At 42.0% G+C, this 25,796-nt stretch overlaps 1 protein-coding gene across 3 annotated transcripts; it reads left to right on the top strand.

Annotated features, from left to right (window-relative positions):
- The first annotated feature begins 118 nt into the window (after positions 1-118).
- On the top strand, positions 119-25,796 carry G3BP1 (G3BP stress granule assembly factor 1). Of its 3 annotated transcripts, none has more exons than XM_087753797.1 (12): positions 119-260; positions 15,872-15,985; positions 17,234-17,315; positions 17,668-17,841; positions 18,646-18,736; positions 19,239-19,332; positions 19,719-19,923; positions 20,686-20,787; positions 21,426-21,537; positions 21,957-22,082; positions 22,191-22,300; positions 24,720-25,796. In XM_087753797.1, the coding sequence occupies exons 2-12, from the start codon at positions 15,891-15,893 to the stop codon at positions 24,924-24,926; spliced, it is 1,398 nt and encodes a 465-aa protein (XP_087609923.1). In that variant the 5' UTR covers positions 119-260; positions 15,872-15,890; the 3' UTR covers positions 24,927-25,796. The 3 variants fall into 3 exon arrangements, with proteins under 3 accessions (XP_087609923.1, XP_087609921.1, XP_087609922.1); XM_087753795.1 differs by having other exon boundaries at positions 22,170-22,300; XM_087753796.1 differs by lacking the exon at positions 119-260 and adding an exon at positions 266-390 and having other exon boundaries at positions 22,170-22,300.

Genomic DNA, 25,796 nt, shown 5'->3' with positions numbered 1-25,796 from the left:
CGCGGAGCCAGGCCGCATGGTTGGTAGACTGAGCTGCCTCTCAGCTATCCGCCCGCCTCTTTTCCCACTGTGGGCCAATTAGCATCCGAGTGAGCGCGATTGCCGTTCTCTGATTGGCTGGCCGCCTCCCGTTGGGGTAGGTTGCGCGCCGGATATATCTAGCCGGCGGCAGAGCACGCCGTTGCGTGAGGTGCTTCTCGTCCGCCGGGCAGGCCTGTGGTGAAGCGACGCCTCCCGCTCCTGTCCCGCTCCGCCCGCAGGTGAGGGGGAGGGCCCGCGGCCGCAGGGGGAGCCGGCGGGAGCCACCGGCGGGGTCACGTCCTCCCGGGGACGGCTGCGGGCCGCACGCACTTGGGCCCGGCCTGAGGTGCCTCCCCCCCACCCGCCCCGGTAGGCCGCGGTCTGGGGGGGGGGGGGGGGGGAGCTGCCGGTGCGCCCCCGCGCTCCCGGCGCCGAGGCCGCTCCCGCTGCCCCGGTACCGCGAGTGAGGCCCGCCCGATCCTGGCGGTGCTTTGTGGCGAGCGCTCTCCCGTCCGAACCCGCGGACGGGCTTTCGCAGCCCCCCTGTGGGGCTCTGGAGCGGGGCCTGCAGGCGGGAGGAACCTCCTGGTCCCGCGGCGCCCTCGGAGGCGGGAGCGGGGTACCACGGCGCGCCGCTCGGCGAGCGGTTGCTTAGAAGGGAGCGTTATTTGCGGGGGGAGGCGGGGGGGATCGGCTGTTGACGGGCCTTCATTGTGCGAGTCGAGGTGTGGAGCTGCGAGCTTTGTTCTCGGCTCTACAGACTCCGGTGTTTTTTCATCCGCGTTTTTGGGGGGGGGGGGGGATTTTTTTGAGGGGGGTGAGGGTTAGGTGTGAGACGACCCAAAGCCGGGCAGGTACCTGAGGTAGCCCTTTTCAATAGTTAGCTGTAGCTGTAGATTGAGGGACTAATACTGGGTGCTTACAGAGTGAGGTTGTCCGTACCGGTGTATCAGATCGTAGGTGTCTCTCTCGCTCTAACTTCATAGATGAAGGGAGTCATAATTCGAGCAGAAAGAGAGCATGTATCTTACCCTGACTTACCGCATGACCTTGGCTGGATGCGAGATTAAGCCAAGATTTAAATGCGAAGTAGTGCTTGTATGAAGACTTTCTGGCCTCTAGTAAGGCCCTAGATATCCTTGCTAGAGAAAGACCAGGGAAAAGCCTTCCATACATCTTTCAGGTACATTTTAGTCTTGATCTGGATGATCTAATAGTTATTAATTCTTAACGGGCTTACCTGGTGACCTTTTGTGTTAAGGGCTGCATGCATATACTAAGTGTTCCTTACAAAGAAAAGTGTATTTCTGTTTTTCACAATTGGTTGAAAGCAGCACTTGCAGCAAGACGCCATGTTTCCAGTGTATGCTATTTTTGTCTAGCCTGTGCTCTCACAGCCAGGAGTGACAGCTTTAGGAAATGTGGACACTGCTATCAAGCTCTGAAAACTAATGCTTCCAGGTGCCATAAATCAAACGTGCTGTATGTGTGTTGGATTGTTTTTAGCTAACAAGACTTTTTAGGTTGGTGTCATAAAGAGAAGGGAGTGCAGAAGTTGACAGACAAAAACTGCATTTCAAACCCTTTTGGAAATCCTCCCTTTGACCAAGTTTTCATTTTTCTTATTCCCTCTCTGTAAAGAATAAGCCCGATGATTTTGCTAAAAAGATAATTCTGCGATACTGGTGGCAGGATGTTCACATCCTGTGAGCTGAACTCACCTTTTTCTGGGGTGTTTCAGTCAGTATACTTAATGTTGTGAAGTTGTGAGTCTAGCTTAAAAAAAAAAAGCTTAGTGGATGGAACATATAGCTAAATAGAAGGCTAGCTCTAAGTATTTATGTGCTTAAGGTCTTACATCCTAATAGTCACAGAGCATCTTTATGATGATCTCCCAACTTTTTTGATAGCATCACACGTTCCAGGGACTAGTTTGTCTGAAAGGCAGTGTTAAAACATGCTAGAAAGTGTAATTGTACAAAATCTGTTAGAGAAAGAATCAGATCAACATTGGAACCTTCACAAATGTGTATCTTATTTTTAAGTGTAAATCTTGTAAAATCTTCTTTTAAAAAGAATCTTGTGTACATCGAATGCTAAATAGTGGTCTCCAGTTCTTGACTTGTGTGAATTAGGCAACTACCCTTTTTTTTTTTTTTTTGCTAGGTTGTATTCTTTTAAGTGTGAACTCCTTAAGTTGAAGGCTAGAAAACATAATTAAAGTTAAGGTAGAAGACCTGGTGGACAAGATTTCCTTTCTCTATGTGGGTCAAGTGTAACCATCAGGATCTTCTGTAGGGATTCTTTGCAGTTGCAGTCTAAGAAGCAACAAAAACATGCAAGGCTTGTTTGTGCTGTAATTGTAAGACCACTGCTCTACTGTTCATTTTGCTGCTGGCACAACAGCATCAATAGAGTTCAACACAACTGATGGTACTCTAAGTTTGAACATATTAGTTTTAGACATGAAATCTTTATGCACCTGCTGAAACAGCAAGCTCTTTGTTGGTTCAGAAAGCTAGTGTTTTCTTTTTCACCTTGCAGACTGTAAGGCAAACATATACAGAGAAACACTTTTTAATGAAAGTAAAATAAAGCAAAGATGGTGTTACTTATAGTGCATACTGGTATTTCTGTTCATAACAGTAGTACCTGTTGAGAGAGCACTCAAAGGTTGGCATAAATGGCTTGTTTGATGAGTGAAGAATCAAAGAGAAAATCAAAGTAGAGCAGGGCTCTGGCAGGGAGGTGCTAGTTTTATGCTGGCTGTAGTCTAGGAGGCTGGATACTTTTTTACAGGTGCCTGTGTAGACTCTCCAGAGTTGAAGTAATTATTAACTTCTTGCTGGAACTACTAATAGACTTGATAATCTTCAGCTACCTCATTGAGTAATTAAAAAACTAAAAATTAAAAAGTCTGATCTTCAGCTGCTCTAAAAGAATCCCTGAAACTTTGCAGGCAGTGAATATTATACTGGTGTGAGGTCCTAGTTTTGCTATATTAAGTCTGGACCTCTTCCAGAGAGACATAGCTGGTGGAGTACTGCTTTCAGAGCTAGAAGATTATGAGCTGTCAGTTACGTACAAATAATCTGTTACGAACCTGATTCCTTGCTGAGGCAAATGTGAAATGCTGCATTCTAGAATGCTGGTGGCCATCTTCCATTTTCTTCTGCAGTGCCCTGTACTGTTTTCTCATTTCACTTATGACTGCTATTAGGCCGACTTTCTGTTTTGTTTTTAAGTGTCTAACAGTGCCACGGTGGATCAGTCTTAAGTTCTAGGATCCAGTCTATATATGAAGGTTAAGAGTCTTCTGTGCCTCAAATGGGTAGAGGTGAAAGAGCTGACTCTCTTTACAGGTATCTGTTGCTTGACATGCAGAAAATATTTTGTTGAATCGTAATCCCAGTGATTTTAATCCAAGTGGGAGTGAGCTTGAATTTCAGTGTAATGTCTGCATAGCTAGGTGTTCTAATCTGCCTCTTCTGACTGCTTATGAGTAACTCTTGCTTTTTACTTTAAGAAGCTGCAATGGAGCCAAATGGAAAAATCGCAAACCTAAGAGAAGAAGACTGGACCTGCTGCCAACTTCATCGAGTTGTTGGAGCAGCTCTTGGATGTCAAAACAAAACCTGTTCTAATGGCAAAATCATAGGGTCTAAGTAGCTACTTTATCGCAAAGCAGTCTGGAGAGCAGTATAAGCATAAAGCTGGCTTATTTTTCATTAAAAAATGAGTAAACAAATCATTCATACTAGCACTATCCTACTGCCCTTTAGGATGAAATTTGCATGTTTAAAAATGTAATTTTACAGAAAAACATTACTTCTAATTGTAGGGTAAATGAGATTGGAATAGGTCCAGTTAGAAATGAGGAAGTCCTTCACCCAGGTATAGAAGAAAGCCTGTTTTGGAGAATCTGATTCAGGATTATTAAAAAAAGTGTAGGAATATTTCTGTGAATTCTCAAGGCCTTGAATTTTGAGAGAACTCGGATGTTCAAGAGGAGTTCACTTTGTACTTCCATCAAATCACAAGGGCCTTTTTTTTCCTGTAATGCTAAATGCAACATAGCTGTCTTTTTCTGATGATGCGAAATGTTACTAGTTGGGCTCAGGGCAGGTCATCTAAGCTTAACGTTACAGCAGGTCCCTCTGCAGCAGCCTTGCTTAACTTTTTTTCAGTGGCAAGATTATTTCCAGCTTATATCTATCAAACTGAAGGAGGATATGCGCAGCTCCCAGAACTGTTCTAGTATGAAAAGGAGAGGGGATGAGGCATGTTCCAATTATTTTGGAGCTGTTTACCTAACATACCTGATTACAGCTTCTCAGCAATTGAGAACTGTACTTCTGGAAATGTGCAAAGGAATTCAAAGGAATTCAAAGGAATTAGTGCACATACAGACTGTTGTGACTGTCTAGGGGGCAGCTGTTGTTGAAGGATGATCAAATTGTCCATATACGCTTTAAAAATAAAAATATTGCCTGACCTCTATGGCAAGACCTATTGCAGGTGAAGCTGTCTCATGAAAAAATCCCCAAATAGTGATTGAGCTTCAGGTTGTACTTCTGAGACTGTGTGCAAGTCTGTTTTTAATGGCAGAGTCCTGCCACAGGAGGAATTTAGCAAAGTAGCTATCAATCCAGGGCGCTTTTCTTGCCTTTTGGGCATCTAGAAGTACCAGAGATTAAGATGTCTAATTTGGTGCTTCAGTATTTTTTTTGTTTTTAGGTAATAGGAACTTAAATTTGTGTGTCTAGTTCTAGAGCTTCTATCTTGCCTACTCTGTATCACCTTTGTGTAACAAGTAGGAAGCTTCTGGTGACTTCTTGAGAGATGCAAAGCCATATTGAGACATATGAGAAACATTTCACTTCCCCCAACATAAGTCTATAGTGTACATTATTGAAACAAAAGTAAATAATAAATGTGAAACTCGGTGCACTGATCTGTTTGTAACATAAGAAATAACTTGATATCTCTCTTCTAAGTTTGAGTATTTTTCTCTTTTGTGACACAGTGGAGCAGGACTTTCCAAAAAGTAAGGCTAAATACCTTAGCTGCAGTCTAAAGGAGAACTCCAGATATTTGGCTACTGAAAGGTGACCCTTGCTGGGTTATGGGCATAGGGCAGCTGTTACAAATGTTAATTTACAATAAAACCTGTTTCTTGCTGCTGAATCTAAGCAAGGACTCAAATGCTTATGCTGCTTCTGCAGAAATGCTGTCCTCACTATCTTTGTATCACTGAATAGAAGTGATGATTGTGTGATACAAAGTAGAAAATTGGAAGCCACTTGAGATAGCTTTAAAAAGGAAAAAAGAAGAAAAAAAACACCAACCAAACCTCAAACCCACACCAAAATAGGCCTGGCACTCAGGGAAGGCAAAGTGTTTTGAGGGGAGAATCCAAGAAAAACAACTTGGTGAGAAACTCATGTGATATCACTGACCTTTAATACCATGTTTTTAAGATTCTTTTTTTTTTTCTCACCTTTTAAACAGGACCTAATTTGCTGTTTGTTTTTGGGCAGTAGGTTCCTTCCCCAAATGAACATTCCTTACTGTACAGGTAGAGAGGCTGGTCTCGACTAGTTTAACTTACATTTTAGGTAGTCTTTGTATTTTGTTTCCCTGTTTTTAAGCTTAATGCTCTAGAAATTATATTTTTCTGAAATGGTTGCTGTTCTTTTAGATTCCGAGTAATAGCAGTCGAAATCTTCAGTTTGTCTCTCTTGCTTGGCAGAGCTGAACAATACAAGAAACAACTGAATTTTGTCTACAGACTGGCAGACTCCATCATATCCATCAACTTGTGGATCACACTTAGGTTTGTTAGCAAAAACACGAGCTGACTTCTAGAATGACAGCTCTTCTGCAGCTTCATGGTTTGTTTATTTGTATTCTTATAGTGTTTAAAGGGCTGTGCGTTGCTGCTGAGTAAGGCTTCCCATCTGCCACTGGCAAGCAGAGGGGTTTTTCAGTGCTAGCATGGGCAGTGTTGAATGTAATTCTGAATTATTTCTTAATCTTGTAATGAAAATGTTTTTCTCGTGCTTAAATTTGGATTGGTTGCTTGGATACTTTGATTATAAATTAGTTAAGCTTCTAATTTCATTTTTCTTATCCATATGTTAGTGTAATGTCTAGCTTTTCTATAGTGTCCCTCATCAGTATGTCTCAGAGCTTCAGAAAGGGGTTCAGGTGTTGCTCTGCCTTTCTGCAGCATCAGGATAATTAAGCACAGAGAAAGCTGTTTGCCCAAGGATGCAGCATTCTGGTTGCTGCATGATTATTTTTGAGGATCCAGCTCCTTGTAATACCTCGAGTACCCTATGAACTTAGGCACTGCCTGTCTTTGTAGGTTGTGTGGTTGTCATACAGTAGACACGAGTCGCTGCAGTGAATAGAGAAATGGCTGTGTTAAAACATGGATGTGGATCCTCAGACTTATTAGGTGTTGGTTTTAAAGGTTATTAATATATCTAGCACTTCACACCGATCTGATCTCGGCTAGGGAGTGCCTGCTTCTGGAAGTTCCTAGGGAATACATGTATCTCGTGGACTACCTTAATGTTTCCAGAAGATGCTAGTAAGAGTTGAATGCTGGTAACCTCACAACTTGTTCCAATTTGATCTTCAAATATTTCATTATTCATTGGATAAGTTATCCCATTGCGCAGCTTTCAGGCTCTGGCTTCCAAGTGGTGTGCCTCCTGTGAAATAGTGCTACCTTTAAGGTAACATCTTTCAAGCAGAATATCTCTGAATCTGTCAAAATACAGAAAAGTTGAACTGGTTGCAGGCAGGCCACTGTCTGTACTGGCTTCTATATAAAATACATGCTGTATTGCTGTGACACTGTTCCCTGTGACATTGTCTACTTTGGCATCTAGTGGGAGGCAAGTAATGAGTCCCATTTTTTAAAGGAGATTAGTGTTTTAAGACTTTGGTTGCCCACCAATTTGAGGTGTTTTTTCAGCACTTCATAGTCTAGGCTTGGGGTCAACAACTGTTTTTCTTTTGTTCTGCTCAGATAGTTAAGGCCGTATTAAAATAAGTGTAACTCACATCTCAGTGTATCTGGTATCTTGTAGTGTTCTAAACATGCATGCAGCATGGGCAATAAGCAGGAGGAGCTGGAAGCCATAGTGTGGCAGGAAAACTATGATGTGGTTGCCATCACGGAAACATGGTGGGATGACTCACACAACTGGAGTGCTGCAATGGATGGCTAAAGCTCTTTAGAAGAGACAGGCAAGGAAGGAGAGGTGGTGGGGTAGCCTTGTATGTTAGAGAGTGTTTTGATTGTCTAGAGCTCAATGAAGGTAATGATAAGGTTGAGTGCTTATGGGTAAAGATCAGGGGGAAGGCTAATAAGGCAGATATCCTGGTGGGAGTCTGTTATAGACCACCCAACCAGGATGAGGAAACAGACAAAGTATTCTACAAGCAGTTGGCTGAAGTCTCACAATCACTAGTCCTTGTTCTCGTGGGAGACTTCAACTTACCAGATATCTGCTGGAAATACAACACAGCAGAGAGCAGTCTCGGAGGTTCCTGGACTGTGTGGAAGATAACTGCCTGATGCAGCTGGTAAGCAAGCCAGCCAGGGGAGGTGCCCTGCTGGACCTGCTGTTTATGAACACAGAGGGCCTGGTGGGCAATGTGGTGGTGGCTGTCTTGGGCACAGTGACCATGAAATGAGTTTTCAATTCTTGGAGAAGTAAGGAAGGGGTTCAGCAAAACCACTACCCTGAACTTTAGAAGGGCAGACTTCGGATTGTTTAGGAGTCTGGTGAACAGAGTCCCTTGGGAGGCAGTCTTGAAGGGCAAAGGAGTCCAGGAAGGCTGGATGTTATTCAAGAAGGAAATCTCAAAGGCGCAGGAGCAGACCATCCCCGTGTGCCGTAAGACATGCAGGCAGGGGAGAAGACCGGCCTGGCTGAACAGAGAGCTTTGGCTGGAACTCAGGGAAAAAAAGGAGAGCCTATCCCCTTTGGAAGAAGGGGCAGGCAACTCAGGAGGACTACAAGGATGTTGTGAGGTTATCCAGGGAGAAGATTAGAAAGGTGAAGGCCCAGCTAAAACTTAAATTCGCCACCGCTGTTAAAGATAACAAGAAATGTTTCTACAAATATATCAGTGACAAAAGGAGGGCCAAGAAGAATCTCCCTCCTTTGTTGAATGCGAAGGGATACGTTGCCAAGAAGGATGAAGAGAAGGCTGAGGTACTTAATGCCTTCTTTGCCTCAGTCTAATAGTCAGACTGGTCATCCTCAGGGTTTTCAGGCCCAAGAGCTGGGAGATGGAGATAGGATGCAGAATGAAGTCCCAGTTGTCAAAGAGGTGGCAGTTACTGACCTGCTGTTCCACCTGGATGCCCACAAGTCCATGGGGCCAGACGGGATCCACCTGAGGATACTGAAGGAGCTGGCAGAGGAGCTTGCCAAGCCACTTTCCATCATTTATCAGTGGTCCTGGTCAACTGGGGAGGTCCCAGGTGACTGGAAGTTAGCAAATGTGACACCCATCTACCAGAAGGGTCGGAAGGAGAATCTGGGGATCTACAGGCCTGTCAGCCTGACCTCGGTGCCGGGGAAGGTCATGGAACAGGTCATCTTGAGTGCCATTATGCGGCACATGTGGGACAACGGGGGGATCAGGCTCGGCGAGCATGGGTTTATGAAAGGGAGGTCCTGCTTCACTAACCTGGTCTTCTATGACAAGGTGACCCACTTAGTGGATGAGGGGAAGGCTGTGGATGTTGTCTACTTGGACTTTAGTAAGGCCTTTGACACTGTCTCCCACATCATTCTCCTGGAGAAGCTGGCTGTTCATGGCTTGGATAAGTGCACTCTGCGGTGGGTTAAAAACTGGCTGGATGGCCAAGCCCAGAGAGTGGTGGTTAATGGAGTCAAATCCAGTTGGGGGCCGGTCACGAGTGGTGTTCCCCAGGGCTCAGTATTGGGGCTGGTCCTATTCAATGTCTTCATTGATGATCTGGATGAGGGGATTGAGTGCGCCCTCAGTAGTTTGCAGATGACACCAAGTTGGGTGGAAGTGTCGATCTGCTGGAGGGTAGGAAGGCCCTACAGAGGGACCTGGCCAGGCTGGATCGATGGGCTCAGGCCAACTGTATGAGGTACAACAAGGCTCAGTGCCGGGTCCTGCACTTGGGTCACAACAACCCCATGCAGTGCTACAGGCTTGGGGAGGAGGGGCTGGGAGCTGCCTGGCAGAAAAGGACCTGGGGGTGTTGGTTGACAGCCGCCTGAACATGAGCCAGCAGTGTGCTCAGGTGGCCAAGAGGGCCAGTAGCATCCTGGCTTGTATCAGGAATAGTGTGGCCAGCAGGACCAGGGTGGTGATAGTGCCCCTGTACTTGGCATTGGTGAGGCTGCACCTTGAGTGCTGTGTTCAGTGTTGGGCCCCTCACTACAAGAAGGACATTGAGGTGTTGGAGCGTGTCCAGAGGAGGGCAATGAAGTTGGTGAAGGGTCTAGAGCACAAGGCTTATGAGGAGCAGCTGAGGGAGCTGGGGGTGATCAGCCTGCAGAGGGGGAGACTGAGGGGAGACCTTATTGCTCTCTACAACTAGCTGAAAGGAGGTTGTAGCGAGGTGGGGGTCGGTCTCTTCTCCCAAGTAACAAGTGATAGGACGAGAGGAGACGGCCTCAAGCTGCGGCAGGGCAAGTTCGGGTTGGATATTAGGAAAAACTTCTTCATGGAAAGGGCTGTCAGGCCCTGGCACAGGCTGCCCAGGGCAGTGGTTGAGTCCCCATCCCTGGAGGTATTTAAAAGATGGGTAGACGTGGTGCTTGAGGACATGGTTTAGTGGTGGGCTTGGCAGTGCTGGGTTAACAGTTGGATGCAATCTTAAGGGTCTTTTCCAACCTTAATGATTCTATGATTGTATGAAATATGCATTTCCTTGAAAAGGTTTACATTACTCTTCCTACTTGAGAGCAAGCTGGTGTAATGATACAAATCCCCAGTTGAGATGGGCACTGGAATTTGCTTAGTGATGCAAGTTTAGCTTGTTTGTGTTTCACTGTTCACTCTGTAATGTTTTGTATCATAGTTCACACAGGTACCAGCTTCTCCTTTTTTTTGCTTAGTCAGCAGCACTAGCAGATGCTAGTCATGTAAAGTGTGTGGAGAGTTGGAATTAACTGGAATTGCTTTGCTTTTGTTGTTTAACTTTTAATCTATATCATGCCTGTTGGAGGCATATTAGGAGTTTTCTTTGTGATTTTATCTGTACTGGCTATTTTTTTTTCTTGTCCAAAGCAGCAGTAGTAACTGCTTCTAGTGCTGGTTACTCCATATAGATAAATGGTTTGTGGCTTTGAACATGCTCACCTGTTGCTAAGCAACTTGGAGAAATCCCAAATGACACTTAATTGCGCAATACTATTAACGATTGACCAGACCTTTAATGGCCAGCAAAATTGCTGTTTGCCAGCTCTGTAGTGTGATGTGCTTAGATACAGGCACCCCTTTTTCCATGTGAGATGCTCTGGGTGTTTAAGTTTTCAAAGAGCCTTTTTATGTTAAGGAATTAATTGATATTAAAATGAGGGAGTAGAGTTGCATGAGAAGTTTGACATTCTGATTTAGAGGGGAAAAATACCTTCTTCAGGGTAACACGTCAATCATACTGTCAGAGTTGCTTTTGTATAGTTAAAGTTGTAGAAATGAAAGATGTGAATTATATTTCATAGAAGCTGATTAGGTTGTTGGAAATGGTGTAACAGCTCTATGAGAATATCTTGGTTAAACCTGTAATTAGAAGGATGGGGGGGCAACATGACTGTTTCGGTAGCCTGTAAACTCTACCAATTTGTCGAGATGGACAGGAATGTGGTATCAAACCTTATAGCACATGGATAGCCAAAAGAGAAAGTGTGAATCTGCTGTGTAATATTCCAATCAAACAGAAGTATAATGCCTTACATTAACTGTGGATTTTTTGAGACTGCTTCTTGTATTGAAATGCAAGTCAAAAACATGGAAATGAAGATGGCAGAGAACAAAGGCATAAGGATAATGTTAAAAACACAGTGGCCTGTTTAGAATATGCTTCAATGTAAATATTAACTTGTCTTTCTGTTAGTAGTGATGTTTTTCTTGGCAGAAGATGTTTAAAATTGCCTCACACTTTAGGAAATGAAGTTTGGGATTTTGACTTCCATGTTTTACTTCAATGGAGTCTGGTCCTCTGGCTTGTTACATCAGGCGAAGTGGGTTCTGCAGTCACTGGTTGTCCTGGGAGCCTGAACATTGTGTGATGTACATTAGAGAGATTGTTGTTGTTGTAGGAAGTCTTGTAGAAACAAGATTCAGACTAAACTCCTTGACTGATTTAAAAATAAATAAACAAATTTTGAGTTGACAGCAATGGTTAGTTCACTTTCACTGTGTAACAATTTGGTGAGAAAATACTAACCAATGCTAGCTGTTAGGTGTTCTTGGAGTCTATTATCTTTCCGAATACTAATATGCTAATAGGTTTTGTAAACCCACATCTGAATTTGCTAATACAGAATTCTCATAAATGGCTCTAATTTACATAACCATACTTTAGAAATTCAGTGCCTAGCATTGATTTTGTGCCAAGTACGAGCATTGTAACAGATGGTGGAATTTTCCACCAGCCAGGTGATAACCACTGTAAAGGAGGTATTTGTCTTCCCGTAAGTCTCTTGGCTTAAGGAAAGGGCTCAATGTTGCAGAATTGTTCTAGTATATTTGTTATAATTTGAATTATCCAATTTGTTTTGCATATGTGGAGTAATATGAATGTATGTTTATGAATGAATCTTAAATCATCTGATTTTCAGCTTTTCCTGTCAATTTTCACCCTTTGCTCATTATCGCAATTGACATGAAAATGTGCGGATAAGCTGCTATCAGGGTTAATGTTGTGACAGTTCAAGCATTTGGTACTATTATGCTCTCTGCAGTAGAAATGCCGTATAAAATATTTGCAGTTATTCTTAGGTCAAGGAATAGTGGAGTAATGAATTGCTCATGAGTAGCAGGGAGCAAATATTCTCTCTGGAGATGCTTGGTTTCTAACATTCAGGTTGTGCTGGCTGGAGAGCAAGAACAGATGGCAACTGGCAGTGTAGCAGCAGGTGCAGCAGGAGTAAAACCAGATTGTTGTCATCCTCCGATTAGGTCATGTAAAGGTTTTTCCCATTTCTTTTCAGATCCACTTAATGAGAACTGGGCATTCTGCTATTCCTCTTTCCATGTTAAGAGTTAGTTCTGGTAGATTTTTTTCCACCCTTAGCAGTAGGGAAGTCCTTTGATTTTTAGCTTGTAAATATGACAGACATAATCAGCACAAGCCACTACTTTCAGTATGTCTTCACTACAGAATTGGGACAGCTCTGAACAGCATTGAAGATGACTTGCTAGTGGGTCAATACAGGTGAGGACTCTTTCACTGAAGAGAAATCTGAAAGAGCTTTTGGTGCATGAGCTGTTGAGATTGGAGTGCTACAGGTAACAGTTTACTGTTATGTGAGGATGTCAAACTTTGTACATTCATATTCTAGAAGCAATTGAAAAGTATTCTCAAAAGAGCCTGATTCAGCACTAACAATTGAGTAGAAAACCAGCCTATTGACATATATAGGAATAAGCTTGAATTTCAGGGGAAACTAAATGCACCCTCTGCACCCTGCCCCCTCCAAAAAAAAAACCACCCCAAAAAAACCCAGAGAAAGAAGAGTGAACAAGCAGCACCTGTATGTTCTTTTATATAGAACTCTTGTCGTACTCCAGACAGTGATCTTGGGGGACATGGTAGGACTGGCTTTCTAACTCTAAACTCGCAGCACAGAGGCAAGTTTTTTAACTGTTGTGGAGCAATTAAGTCTTGCATTGTCAGTTTAGCCAACTGGATCTAAAAGTGTGGGTCTTGTCTGTCTGCCATTTCTACTCCCACTGCTTTAGGGTTGTCCTGCCCCTTCTAATGATAGAGCTTCACAAGTGCTTGACAGGAAACAAAGTTAAATGAGGAAATCAGCAGTGGTACCCACAGTTCAGCCTTTCTTTACCTGTGGTGTTTTTTCTTATCATCTGATAATATTTTGTGGGGATCAAATTTAACATGCACTAAAGGCAAACAAGTTTTATCTTTGAGGTTTTTGTCACTTCAGACTGTGCTCGGTCTTGGACATCTGTATCTGTAATACATTATACTTACAATTCGAAAGCTTCTTCAAAACCACAGAGACTGGGAACTTCCTAAAATGAAAGTGGTCTGCAGAATCTGAGTCCTTCCTGCGGGCCAGACCCAGCCCTGGAGTATCGCTTTCTTTCTGCAGTTAGCTCTTGAAAATATCTTCAAACAACTGAAAGCTTCTGAATGTACTGAAAAGCCTTCTTCAGGTCTAAGTCATGTTTGGTCTTATCCTTTCTGCTCGTTATCATATAAGTAACATTTCCTTGTATGGTGGTCATACACACACTTCCTACTGAAAGAGCAGGTGCTCGTGTGTATGCATCCTCTGGAGCCTGTCAGATCTTTCACTCCTGTGTTTAAACTTAGAAAAAGTGCATTTAAAAAAATAGCATGGGTAGACTTTGCATTTTATTTTTACACTTATAAAATGAAAAAGTGTGTGTGGGGGGGTGTGTTAAAAGCAGAGCAAAACACATCAATGTATGCAAAATATAGCAATTCTTGTTGTCATGTTAATAGCATTCTAGTTGTATCTTCTGTTTTGAACCTTAAACTGCATACCTCCCAGGGTAGGAGTTTGTGTACTGTATCTCTGACTAAGCTGGATGCAGTGCATGGTGACCATTGCTGGGAGTTTGGGTGTGATCATATCCTCAAATATATTATGTGTATGTTCTGCCAGTATGGATAAACATTGCCTTGTGTCTTTTGATTACAGTATGTTGGGTGTTAGACCACAGTTTGAGATACAAGGAATTTGCCAGGTTGATTTGGACTTGGCTTTATCCAAAATACCAGCTTCCATGTTGTCTTTTTTGTATGTTCTTCTCTTTGGGGTTTGAAGCTTCTGGTCTGCATTCCTGGTACATCCAGCAGTGTGGTTGTAACTTCCTTTGCAGGCCTATATATGGTGTGCATTTGAAACTGTCACTGTAATAACACTAACCTGGTGTAGGTCACCTCTGTGTTTTGAAGCTATAGTCTGTTGTCAGTTCTTGGCATTTAAAGGACTACTTCTCTGAAATTCAACAAATGTAATGGAAGTGTCAAACAAGATTCTTGGATGAACTGGAACAAAGCTTAGTATAAGTATATGGGAGGGGCAGTCTGTTTTTCTTCCTCCCTGCTTTGTTCAGAGGATAGTTGTGGGCAACTCTGTTTACCCAGGATACAGGATGCTGTTATGTATAGTGACGAGAGAAAGCTTGTTGTAACGTAACTGCCTAGGTATGAACTTTGCAGACTCCATCTGGATTAGTCTGTGCTAGAGGACTACTTAGTTTGACTTCCTTTTTTTAGTTGATGCTGCCACTTCTTGCAGCTATTTATAGTTGTACAGTCTTAAATAAAAGCAGATAAGTAAATGATGTCTGCTGAATTGCTTTTTAGAGGTCTCTAATTCGTAGTGTGTTGGTTTTGATTTGCATGACACACCTGAAATGTGTGGATATTCAATTTGCATACCATGTGTTTGGGAAAGTGGTGTGTAGGGGAAGGGATTGGGGTCAGTAATGGGGAGAGAGTTCTTCCAGTTGCTACGTGTGGCCTTTCGATGCCCTTTTGGACAACATCTGCTTGGCTCACTACAGATAGCACTTTCGCTAGCTCTTTACTGTCAGCATTACAGGGCCTGAATAGTTGCAGGAGAATTAGCTCTCGTATATAGTCTGTGATACATCAACAGCAAAACTGTCTGCAAAGTGCTCATTCTGCTACCTGTTGGTATAATTTGAGTAAGAAGCAGAAAATCTATTTTTGTTTCTGTATTAGGTAGCAAGAATATGCTCTGGTACCAGTTTGAACCTATTTTGTATGAGTTTGAACACTGTGTATGAGTATTTGAAAGGAAGGAAACACAGGAATGTGCTTTGGTTTTGACTGACCTGGACTGAAGATATACATATTGTGTAATCTACCTGCAAAGCCTTTCTTTTTGTAACTTACAGATCCATGGAAATTAGGTAGAAGGTACCTAGATGGATTTGTCCCTGGGCCTAGGTATGGGTGGTGCTGTTCATTTGACTGGTCTTCGGGATTTAAGTGAGAGGTGACTTGCTGAGCTTGGTGGAAGCAAGGGAAGAGCAGCATGCATTTGTTTGTAGCATAGTAAATTTTAATAATTTTATATATAATCTGATATTCCTCTACAGTGTTTGTTACTCACAAACTCATAAAAATAGATTGGACTTGTTCTGATCTTTTAAAAATGCCCTTAATACAGTAGCACAGGCTTTGCCTTAGAACATCTGACTTTTAATTCTGATTGTGAAGTCAAGTGAGGTAAGTAGAACTTGGATCGACTGTAAATGACTTAGCCACTTAGCAAATCCTCTTGAAGAAGCGTACTTGCTTGTCACCTGCTTTTTACTGAGGGTATGTAGGATGATTAAATGCTGACATGTTATGAGGTAATCTCCCTTGCCCATGCAGCCTCTCCCAGCACTGGTTTGGTACCCAGCAGTCCTTTCCTCAGCACCAAAGACTGATGACTCGGAAAACGTATCGGTTAAACTGCTTACTGTGGTAAAACTGCCAATGGGTTTTGGTGCATGCTTTCCACTGTGATTACGTGGCTTATGCTATCAGTATGTGAACAGCAATGTGAAATGCTCATGTTTTATGGAGCTCTTGATTTTTCCATAGTTTTCAGTTGACCAAAGAAATGGTGATGGAGAAGCCAAGTCCCCTGCTGGTCGGGCGGGAATTTGTGAGGCAGTACTATACTCTGCTGAACCAAGCACCTGACTACTTGCACAGGTAAAGCTCTGCTTCGCTTTATGATTTGGTTTTCTGTGAGCTTTTCTGAATTTGTATGTTAAAATTGGTGAATGAGGTTATTACCACATCTTGGCTTGCTGAATTTGGACATTTAAAAATCTCATTTACTCAAGGCAGACTCTGGGTGTAGTTTGCTTTCAGTTTTGATCAGCTGGATTAAAACCTGGATAATAAAGATTACAGGAATTCTTTAAATATCTGTGTTCTGGTTGTTACTGAAATGCTGCTATATATGTATTCTAAGCAAAAAAAAAAGAAGAAAAAATGTAAATCAGAAGTGTGCTACTTCTAGTTGTAATCAATATAAATGAAAGTTGGATAAATGTTTAGTTAAGCATTTTTGTAGTTTGTCTTGATACAATGCCCCTGACTAGAGGAAGAACACTGAAAATAGTGTATACTTGTATATTGGTATGTTTCAGGCATACCAGCAGCTCTTTCTTAAAGGAAAATCAGAGAAGTTATGAATGTGCAGCACACTACATTGTTATCTAAAAAAATCGTTCCTGTTTGATTTGACGGGTATCCTACATTGCTAGAACTAGCCTCATTTTTGAAGATAGGCTTTGTTTTGCTGTGTTTTGAGCAGCTGGACATCAGTTTCTGAAGCCTGCCTTCTTCTAATCTCAGGAACACTTATTCAGAGTATTTCTGCACTTAGATGGACAGCTGACTTTGTCCGTTTGGGTCAGAGGAAAGTTTACAGTGTGCCATGGAATTCAGTTCTAGTCTTTTATCTGCTGGCAGAATGCAGTCCCATGATGTTTTATGGCTTGTAGTCCCTTCGTTATAAAATGGAAGATTTACCTGCAGTACTTTATTTACTGTAGATGAACAAAGAAGTACCATTGCTCCTTGCTCAAGCTTTAAACTAAACTTGAGGGGAAGCCTTCAGCATCCTGGGTGTTCAGGGTGCTATGTTGCTTTAGGGACTTGGTACAGAAGGGGGAGAATGGGATTGGATCATCTAGCTCCTATGAGACTTAGTTTTGGCTCTTAGTGTTTGGGTATCTGGCACATCTGAATGCTACAGCTTACACAGGAGAACTTTGCATTTTCCCCTTTGATCAAAACCCCCCTGCCCCAAATCGCTAACAGGATTATGAAATTGTTTGACTGTATTTCAATAATTCAGACAGAAAACTTGCTTAAGAGTATAGTGCACTCCAATGTAGAGGCTCAATGTAACATGGCAAAGCTTAGTGTTAAAATATTTCTTTCCAACAGGTTTTATGGAAAGAACTCTTCCTATGTCCATGGTGGCTTGGATTCCAACGGAAAACCAGCTGATGCAGTGTACGGGCAATCTGTAAGTACTTTAAAAACCTCACCGTTCTTTCCTTTTTTTGTCACCTTTGTGGTTGAGAAGAAACACATACCCCGCCATGATTCATACCCCTTTGCCCAAGTCCTTTCTGTAAAAAAAAAATGGGGAGAGAGAAAACTGTAACTGTAAACAACAATAATTAGGCAAGATATGCTTCGTTTATAAAAGTTCATAATGTAAAATTGCTTGCAAGGCAAACTTAAAGAGCATGCTGCCAAGCTTTCTCTCTAGAGTTAGGGAATATATTTTGAAAGTTTTATGTTTTTGCTTTCTTTGAAAGCTAACTTAGCAGAAATGGCTGCTGCAGTGTAACCTGTTTACTGTCCTTTCATAGGATATCCACAAGAAGGTGCTGTCATTAAACTTCAAGGATTGCCACACAAAGATTCGTCATGTGGATGCCCATGCTACTCTCAACGATGGTGTTGTAGTTCAGGTGATGGGAGAGCTCTCCAATAACATGCAGCCTGTGCGCAGATTCATGCAAACATTTGTACTTGCACCTGAGGTATGCTGTATTGAGTGCTAGAGTTATTAAAGAGCTTCTGATATGTCAGGATTAATGAGGCCTGTCTGGTTCAGTGTTGGAATCTGAACGGTTAGACTGGGAAGGTAGTTTGCCACAAAATTCAGCAGTAATGTTCTGCAGATTCTGTAGGAAATTACACCACTTGTGTATGTCATAGGTCAATCTTGAATATCATAATTACAGTTATAAATATCCTAACTTTTGGCTACTAGGTATGTGCAATATGTATTTTTTCTTAAGCATTTTAAAGTTACTTTATCTTTGATTTGCCCTCCTAGCAACTGGTCCTCTTAGAGAAAAGAACTAGTAGAAAGAAGAAAATGCTTCCTGTTGTTTGAAGACATGGGTTCCAGACTTTCTTGTTGTATAAAGCACTGACTTAGCATTTGAGGTGGCTTTTTAAATAGACACCTCCTTTGAGCAAAACAGTTCACATAATTGAAAATGGTAGTGAAGAAAGGAGTGTTGCAAGATCATTTTATTTTTCAGTTTGACTTAGAGCTAAGAATGGATACTTTAGACCCCAGGAGGTTCTCGCTCCTACTTTCAGTGTTGTGAGCTATTGGAATTAAAAGCACTAATGCAACTTTTTTCTCATTGTTCCATGCATGCTTGACTTGCTAGTATGATGCGTCTTCCCCTCCCCCCCGCCAAATAGCACACTTTGTTGAAGGAGAATCTTATGTGGGAAGGATGATTTACTCAATTTGCTCTTGTTTTCTCATTATTTCAGTTTTTACATTACTGCAATTGATCCAATTCCTCCCTTTGATTTTCTTCTAGGGTTCTGTTGCAAACAAGTTTTATGTCCACAATGATATCTTCCGCTACCAAGATGAGGTTTTTGGTGACTCTGACACCGAGCCTCCAGAGGGTAAGTAGCAGGAATTTTTGAATGATTCTACTGGTATTTGTTTCTGGGTCTATACCAGCACTCCATTCCCAGACCAGAGGAAGTCTTCTTGCTAGAGAAGGCAGATCAGCATTAAGCTTTGTGTTCTTCTATTTTTTTTTTCTTGCCTGTAGTTTCCTTGCACTCCAGTAAGGAGTTGACGTGCAGATGATTGTTATTTTTCTGGCATATTCTGTTTCTATTAAAAGAACTGTAAGACTTATTTTAGCAGTTGCAGTCAGATTTGTAGGCTATAAATCTGTCTCTCTGAAGTATTTGGAAAATGTTTGACGTTGGTCAAAACTGAGCAACCAAAGTGATAGCAGCAGTATAGGGAAACGTCTGTTCCATGTCACATCTTGATAGTGCTTCCTGTGTGCTCTTCAGCAGAGACTTCACCTGCATGTTGTGGAAGATGCCTTGTGTTGGAATAGAGTACTAAAGATGTGTGTGGTGTATTTTTTCCTTTTCTAACTTCATTTAGAATCAGAGGAGGAAGGGGAGGAACCTGAAGAAAGACAGCAGACACCTGAGGCTGTTCCTGATGATACTGGTGCTTATTACGAGCAGACTGTCAGGTAATAATATCTTATTAGATGAAGTCAGATGCTCTGTAATACAGACTGTCTGTAGAACAGGTCAAATGAATTTATTGCTACTTATGATTTTCCTCTTTGACAGTCAAAAAACTTCTGTTTATTGGGCAGCTGAAACCGAAGTGCTGCTAGGCTGAACGCAGAGACTGGATTTTCAGTAGATGTAATGCTTTTGCTGCTCTATAGTGTAACAATGTGAAACTTGGGTCCCTGTGCCTTTTTTACAGATTGGCCTTGCTCTTCCCCTGAAATGTGATGTGCCTGACTTCTGTATCGGACAATTAGCATTACTTACCTGACTCAGTAATAGAAATCAAATACAATACCACCTCTTTTTCTTTCTTGCTTTTTGTGGTGCTGTCTAATAGCAATGACATTGAGGAACACCTGGAAGAGACGGCTGCAGAGGCAGAGCCTGAGCCAGAGCCAGAACCTGAACAGGAACCTGAACCAGAGGTGCAGGAAGAAAAATCTGAGCCGGTATTAGAGGAGTCGGCTCCAGAAGAGACTGTGGAAAAGAGTCCTTCTCCAGCTCCTGCTGATCCAGCTCCTGCAGTGCAAGAGGACTCCAGGGTAATGACAGCAGATGGCTCTTTTCTATGATGTGGTGGCTTCGTCAGTATGTTTGACTCTGTTTTGCAGATCATGATCCTCTCTCTGACTAGAGGAAAAATATCTGGAATTAGAAGTGTTTAAACACTTTGTAATTTTTCCACCCCTGCCCAAATTACTCTTTTCATGACTAGTTGCCTCCTTCCCATTAGTTCCTGTACAATAACAGGTAGTTGAAATTCTAGCTAGTAACTAGTTGGTTAAAATACACAAAGCCTTACCTTAGCTCCTGGTATTTGGTAGGTGTGGGAACTGAGGCAGCAGTGAGAGGCTCAGATTGTTTGTAAACAGAGCTGCTGCAATTCTGAACAGACTGCAACCAACATGCTGAATAAGGAAAAAGGGTGAAATGCGACTTTATTTCTGCCTGGGGATTTTTGTCACTCTTCAGTGTTAAGGCAAAAGTGGACAAATGGGTACTCGGGAAACCAATGCTTTGGTTAACCTTGATGTGATACTTGATCTTAGGCCACTGCTGTGTCCTATTTCAACTCTACGTAGAATTTAAATAGGGTGGAAGTGTGACTGTTGTCATTACAGTAAGTCTTTTGAATGGAAATGATTTGAAGGAGGTTGTGGGGAAAGTGCTAGTGGCTGGATCCAGAATTTCAAGTACAGGTTAAAATTTGTTACTATTATCCTGTGTCTGTTAGCTGTACTATCAGGAATATGTTTCAGAAGGATAAAAGCATCTGGAGTTGAGATACAATCTTTTTTTTTTAGACGTTTTCCTGGGCATCGGTAACCAGTAAGAACCTCCCTCCCAGTGGAGCTGTTCCAGTATCAGGAATACCACCTCATGTTGTGAAAGTACCAGTCTCGCAGGTAGGAATTCAGCACCCAGAGAAGTTCAAGTGCTAAACTGACTCTCGGTAAACTGAGATGGGGAAAAAATATGGTGAGATCTACTTGCTTATGATCTGAATTCTCAGAGACTTGAAAGACTTTCAAATTCAATGTTTCACGATAGACTTCACAAAAATGTTGTTCCTTGGCTTTTGGGTTGAAAAGGAATTGTTTCTCATGGAGGAAAACCAGAGAATGTTCATGGGAGTGCTGGATGTATCTGCTATCTAAAATGATTACACTCTCTTAACGAAAGAGGCAACTTTTCTAATTTTTTTTTCCACTGCCTGTTCATGAATGAGGTTTTGTCACGAATGAGTTGATGTAATACAATCTAGCTGCGTAACTGCTGCTGCACTTTGGGCAGACACGCTTCATTGTATATAACTGTGAATGGGGGGAGGTTGAAATTCTAACTTAGTCAAGTGATATGTTTGCTTTTAGCATATAACCCAACATGAGCTAACATGCATTTTAGTCACAGGTGGAAAGAACTAGACTTTTTTCCCCTGTATTTTCAAGTTACTTTATCAACAACTTGATAGTGAGCTCTTAAAAGCTGAACCCTACTGTTAAGTCTGATTCTTTCCTGTTAACTCCTTTTTGAATTTATACAGCCCCGCCCTGAGGCAAAGCCTGAATCTCAGACCCCACCTCAGAGACCTCAGAGGGATCAGCGAGTGAGGGAGCAACGAACAAGCATCCCACCACAGAGGGGTCCTAGACCAAGTAAGAGAAGCTACAAAGAGTAAACTGTTTTCTGCTATTGGATGGTTTTGGGGAAGTAATACAACGATTAGAGCTTTTAAAATCTCATTAATTTTGTCAGTAAGTGAATGATTTCTACTTCTGTGGATGTGGTTATTTTAGATTATCTTGGTCTGAATGTCTGGCAAGCTTTAGAGCTGAATTTCACTAGCATTCTCTTAAAGTATCTAGGTCTCTACTCAACTGTTTGGCTTCAGTTAGGTGATAAAATGCAAACAGTTACAAACTTGCTAGTGTAGAATGTTTACCTGTTTTTATATATGCGTGGATAAATAGAGTGTGTATTCTGATTGTTTTATAAGGTGCTAATTCTGACCATGGCTTTTTTGTTTGTTGTGGGGACTGGCTTTTCTTAATCAAGTTTTACTTTTCTGTTCAAGTTCGTGAGGGTGAACAAGGCGATGTGGAAACTAGACGGATTGTGAGATACCCAGACAGTCATCAGCTGTTTGTTGGGAACCTTCCCCACGATGTGGATAAAACTGAACTTAGAGACTTTTTCCAAAGTAAGTTAGGTGCTTTACTGTACTCTCGGGGTTTGGGGGTTGCAGCCATAAGCGTGGTCAACAGAGCATTCTAATGTATGACCCAAGAACTTGGCTTTTCTCTTGCAGGCTATGGCAATGTTGTTGAACTCCGCATCAACAGTGGTGGAAAGCTCCCCAATTTTGGGTTTGTGGTGTTTGATGATCCTGAACCAGTTCAGAAGATCCTTAGCAGCAGGGTAAATAAACTTCTAGTCAGTGGTTTTTGGTCTGTTAATAACAGGCAGTGTTTTTCAGATTACTCTAACAAGAAAAGATTCTGCTTGGTCCCTCTCTTGGTCCCTTTGCCCTTTCTTAAGCATCTTCATGTAGGTGGGATGTCTTTCCCTCCTATTACCAAGACTTGTGCAGCATTTGTGCAAATTGAGTCTTTTGTCATTGAAGTAGCTTGTAACAACTTAGGTGAACATGAATTTATTCATTATAGAGCCTTTTTACAATGGGAAGTTGCTGAGCTCTACACAGGAAAGCGGGTAAAAAGCTTTCAAGAAGGCAAGGTAGAGAGAGTCTGACCCTATGGACAAGTAGAATCTTGTTTGTTGAAGAGGTTGAAAGGGAGAAGCTATCCTAGTGTGCAGGTTGAAAAGAATTTCTGCTAACAGAGGCAGGAGGTACCTGCTCAGCTTGTTAGTGATTGCTAATGCGAAACGTGCACCCCATGACTGTACAGTGTGGTGGTAGGCAGTGAATCTGGATGCACCATAACAGCTGTGCAGTGTGTGTGCTTAGAACCTAGCTTTTCACCAGACGGACATCCTTTCTTCATGTCTTTACTGTACAGCAGTATTGCCAGCATATTTATGTTATTAAATTGAAAGGTAGCTTGAGCACAGATTTTTAAGCCTTGAAACTTGGTCTGAGTTTGGGATATTGCTTGTCTTTAGACACCTTTAGCTGTGGGATGCTGGCAGCTTTTGTGGCAACGCTTGATGAGTTAGTGCATATGAAGCCCAGCAGCCCTAGAAGCTCTCACAGGGAGCTGGTGATTCAAGATTGGAATGCTGATGGAGAGTTGCTTCCTTAACTGCTTTCCTACTATTGTGAACTGAGCAGTTCCAATGTGGCAAAGTGTAAAACAGGTGATCTGAAACCAGTGCTAAAAGTTGGTTGAGTACATCTGGTTGACTTTGGCCTGAATTGGTGTGGGAACAAGTAGTACAGTGACAGTGGGTCCTTAAGTCATTTCTTAGCTGCAAGCAATATGTGAACACCTTCAGCAGTGACTTAAACTCGCATGGTTGAGTTTTTGCTGAAACAAACTAGAGATGCTCACTCATGAATTCTTTTGCAGTGGGAGAGGTAGCGAAGAGCTGAGTGCCAGACTTCGTGTCCAGGGAATGCCAAAGGTGCACTCAGCTGGGGGATTTTTGGCCTTTGTTTACTTGTTCAGCTGTGCCACTTGGTGTAACTGGAACCAGAGAAGAGGATGGATGCTGGCTTCCAAGTTAGGCTTTGAATGTGTAATAAGCTTTCAAAGTTGGTGCACTCAAAGTACCCTTTCTGCAAGCCCATGTAAATGCTTAAATTATAATGGATGGGCATGGTTTTCTGAAGTAAGTGTTTTTTTTTTTTAATATAGACTTAACTTCTGTAAAAGCAGTTTAACACCTCTACCCACTTTGAACACACTAAATTCGGTTTGTAGTATCCACTGTGTGAATTGTTTTGCAAATGGGCCGAGTGCTTTGAGCAAACATAGTCCTGAAACAGCAGGGCTTTCTTCAGGATAAGCTTTGCTATAAATGAGTTTAAAAGGCTTTGGTAGACTGTTAGCTAGTGAAGCTAAACCTGATGTCTGCTACCTGATGGGAGTTTACACTGGAGTTGGTAATAAGGCTGTAACATGATGCTTTGATCTTTTTGTCCAGCACGGCTGATGGCTAGAGGAGGGCAATGTACTTCATCCTTAGATCTGTTCTATAGTCAGTTCAGTAGAAGTGAATGGCTAGTCTTTCCATTTGATGAGAAAGCATTGTGCCTGTGCCAGTGATGGATCATATTTTTCGTTTTCTTGTCTGTTACACAACTGCAGGAATAATTTGGAACAAGTGAGTCCTTATTCCTGTAGTTCTTAGATTCTTGCAGACTTCAACTTTTTGTCTGCAACGAAGTTTGCAGACTGTTGTGGTCCTGCTCATTTCTGTTCTTGCTTCAGTGAGGTTTCCCAATCAAGTGACCACTTGCTGCTGCAATTCTAAAAAATTGAGCTTGACCTAAGTGAAAGACTTCACTGAGAGTATCTGGCATTCTTCGTGCCATAAGAAAAATCAGCTGGGACTCTGCATTGTGGCAGACTGAATTGCCACATATTAATGAAAGTAGGTTACTGTTAATAGTTCGATTCCTTTTAGAAAAAGGTGTCAATGCTCAATGTTAAGCCTGAGATTGCTTTTCAAGTGTCACTCTTTCACATCTTTTTTTTTTTCATCTTCTCCAGTAAAGCACAAGACTGGAGGCATAGTTTGACTATCACCATTTTGTAGTAGCCAACAAATTTTAATTTCCTTTCATGGAGAGGAAGATATGAGACAAGGTTGCAGAAATGTGCTTGACATTGAAGAGTTGTTAATGAAAGTACCTTTTCTGCTTTTGTTGCAGCCCATCATGTTCAGGGGAGAGGTGCGCCTGAATGTGGAGGAGAAGAAAACACGAGCTGCCAGGGAGGGTGACCGCAGAGATAACAGACCACGTGGACCTGGAGGCACTCGTGGGGGGCTGGGAGGTGGGATTCGAGGGCCTCCACGTGGAGGAATGCCCCAGAAGCCAGGATTTGGAGCTGGAAGGGGGATCGGGCAACGCCAGTGAATGCATCGTGGATGTTGACATGGTGGCGCAAACCCTTTTTCCTGCAGATTTGTGAATTTCAGCCTTGGGTATCTTGGAATGTGGCCCTAGCCTGTTATAGACTGCTACGTTTGATACTATTTTGGCCCCTTTTTGTTTGTGTTATGGTTTTGTGATTATTTTTTCTAGTCCTTGTCCCAGATCCCAGCTTTGTGGAACAACGTTTTAGGAAAAGTGGATTTTAAAAAGAAAAGAACTGAATTTTCTTGTTCACCTCAAACTTACGGACTGGATTTTTTTGGTACCAGTGGTCTTTCCTAAAGGAATGTCTCTTTATTTTTTCTTTTTCTTTTTTCTCCCCCCTTTCTACTGAATTTGGGTGCATTTCAGTCAGTGGAATAATATTTCACGTGCATGTGTTCAAGAGCCTGTAGGAAAACATAATACTTGGCAAGTATTTCAAGGGCAGAAAAACAAAACTATCGATTTATCCTTTGAGGGTCATATGAACATCCTCTGGTCCGGAGATGTTGCCACTTGAAAAATTGACATTCACCTTTCTCTTTGTGGCGCTGTAAAAGTGGAATAATGGGTATCCATAGAATCTTTTTTTCTTTTGATACATGATCACGGAAAGGAATTCAAACTACTGTTTTACCACTTTAAAATTTTGGATTGTGGGATAGGTTTTAAATGTCTAGAACTTGACTCTTAAAACACTTTTCCTGAACTTGTGAAATTTTTTATTGAAATAGGGAGGTTTTTTTCATGTTTAGTTTGTATTTGTATAAAAAAAGCAAAATTGTTGTGCCTTCTATTTATCTCTCATTCCAGTCTTGGCAAATTGTTTAAAAAAAAAAAAATAAAAAAGGTCTAGATTTGCTTTATCAA

Source organism: Nipponia nippon, unplaced genomic scaffold (assembly GCF_047370975.1).
Source record: "Nipponia nippon isolate SJK-2023a ecotype South Korea unplaced genomic scaffold, ASM4737097v1 scaffold_17, whole genome shotgun sequence".
Classification (NCBI taxonomy): domain Eukaryota; kingdom Metazoa; phylum Chordata; class Aves; order Pelecaniformes; family Threskiornithidae; genus Nipponia; species Nipponia nippon.
Note: the sequence above shows the minus strand (reverse complement) of the source record. Positions and strands in the feature narration are given on the sequence as shown.

Coding starts and splice junctions, on each gene's coding strand:
- G3BP1 (XM_087753795.1), top strand. CDS start 15,891: ATGGTGATGGAGAAGCCAAGTCCCCTGCTGGTCGGGCGGGAATTTGTG. Junction 19,924..20,685: donor CAGTGCAAGAGGACTCCAGG/GTAATGACAGCA, acceptor TTTTTTTTTTAG/ACGTTTTCCTGGGCATCGGT. Junction 22,301..24,719: donor AGAAGATCCTTAGCAGCAGG/GTAAATAAACTT, acceptor CTTTTGTTGCAG/CCCATCATGTTCAGGGGAGA.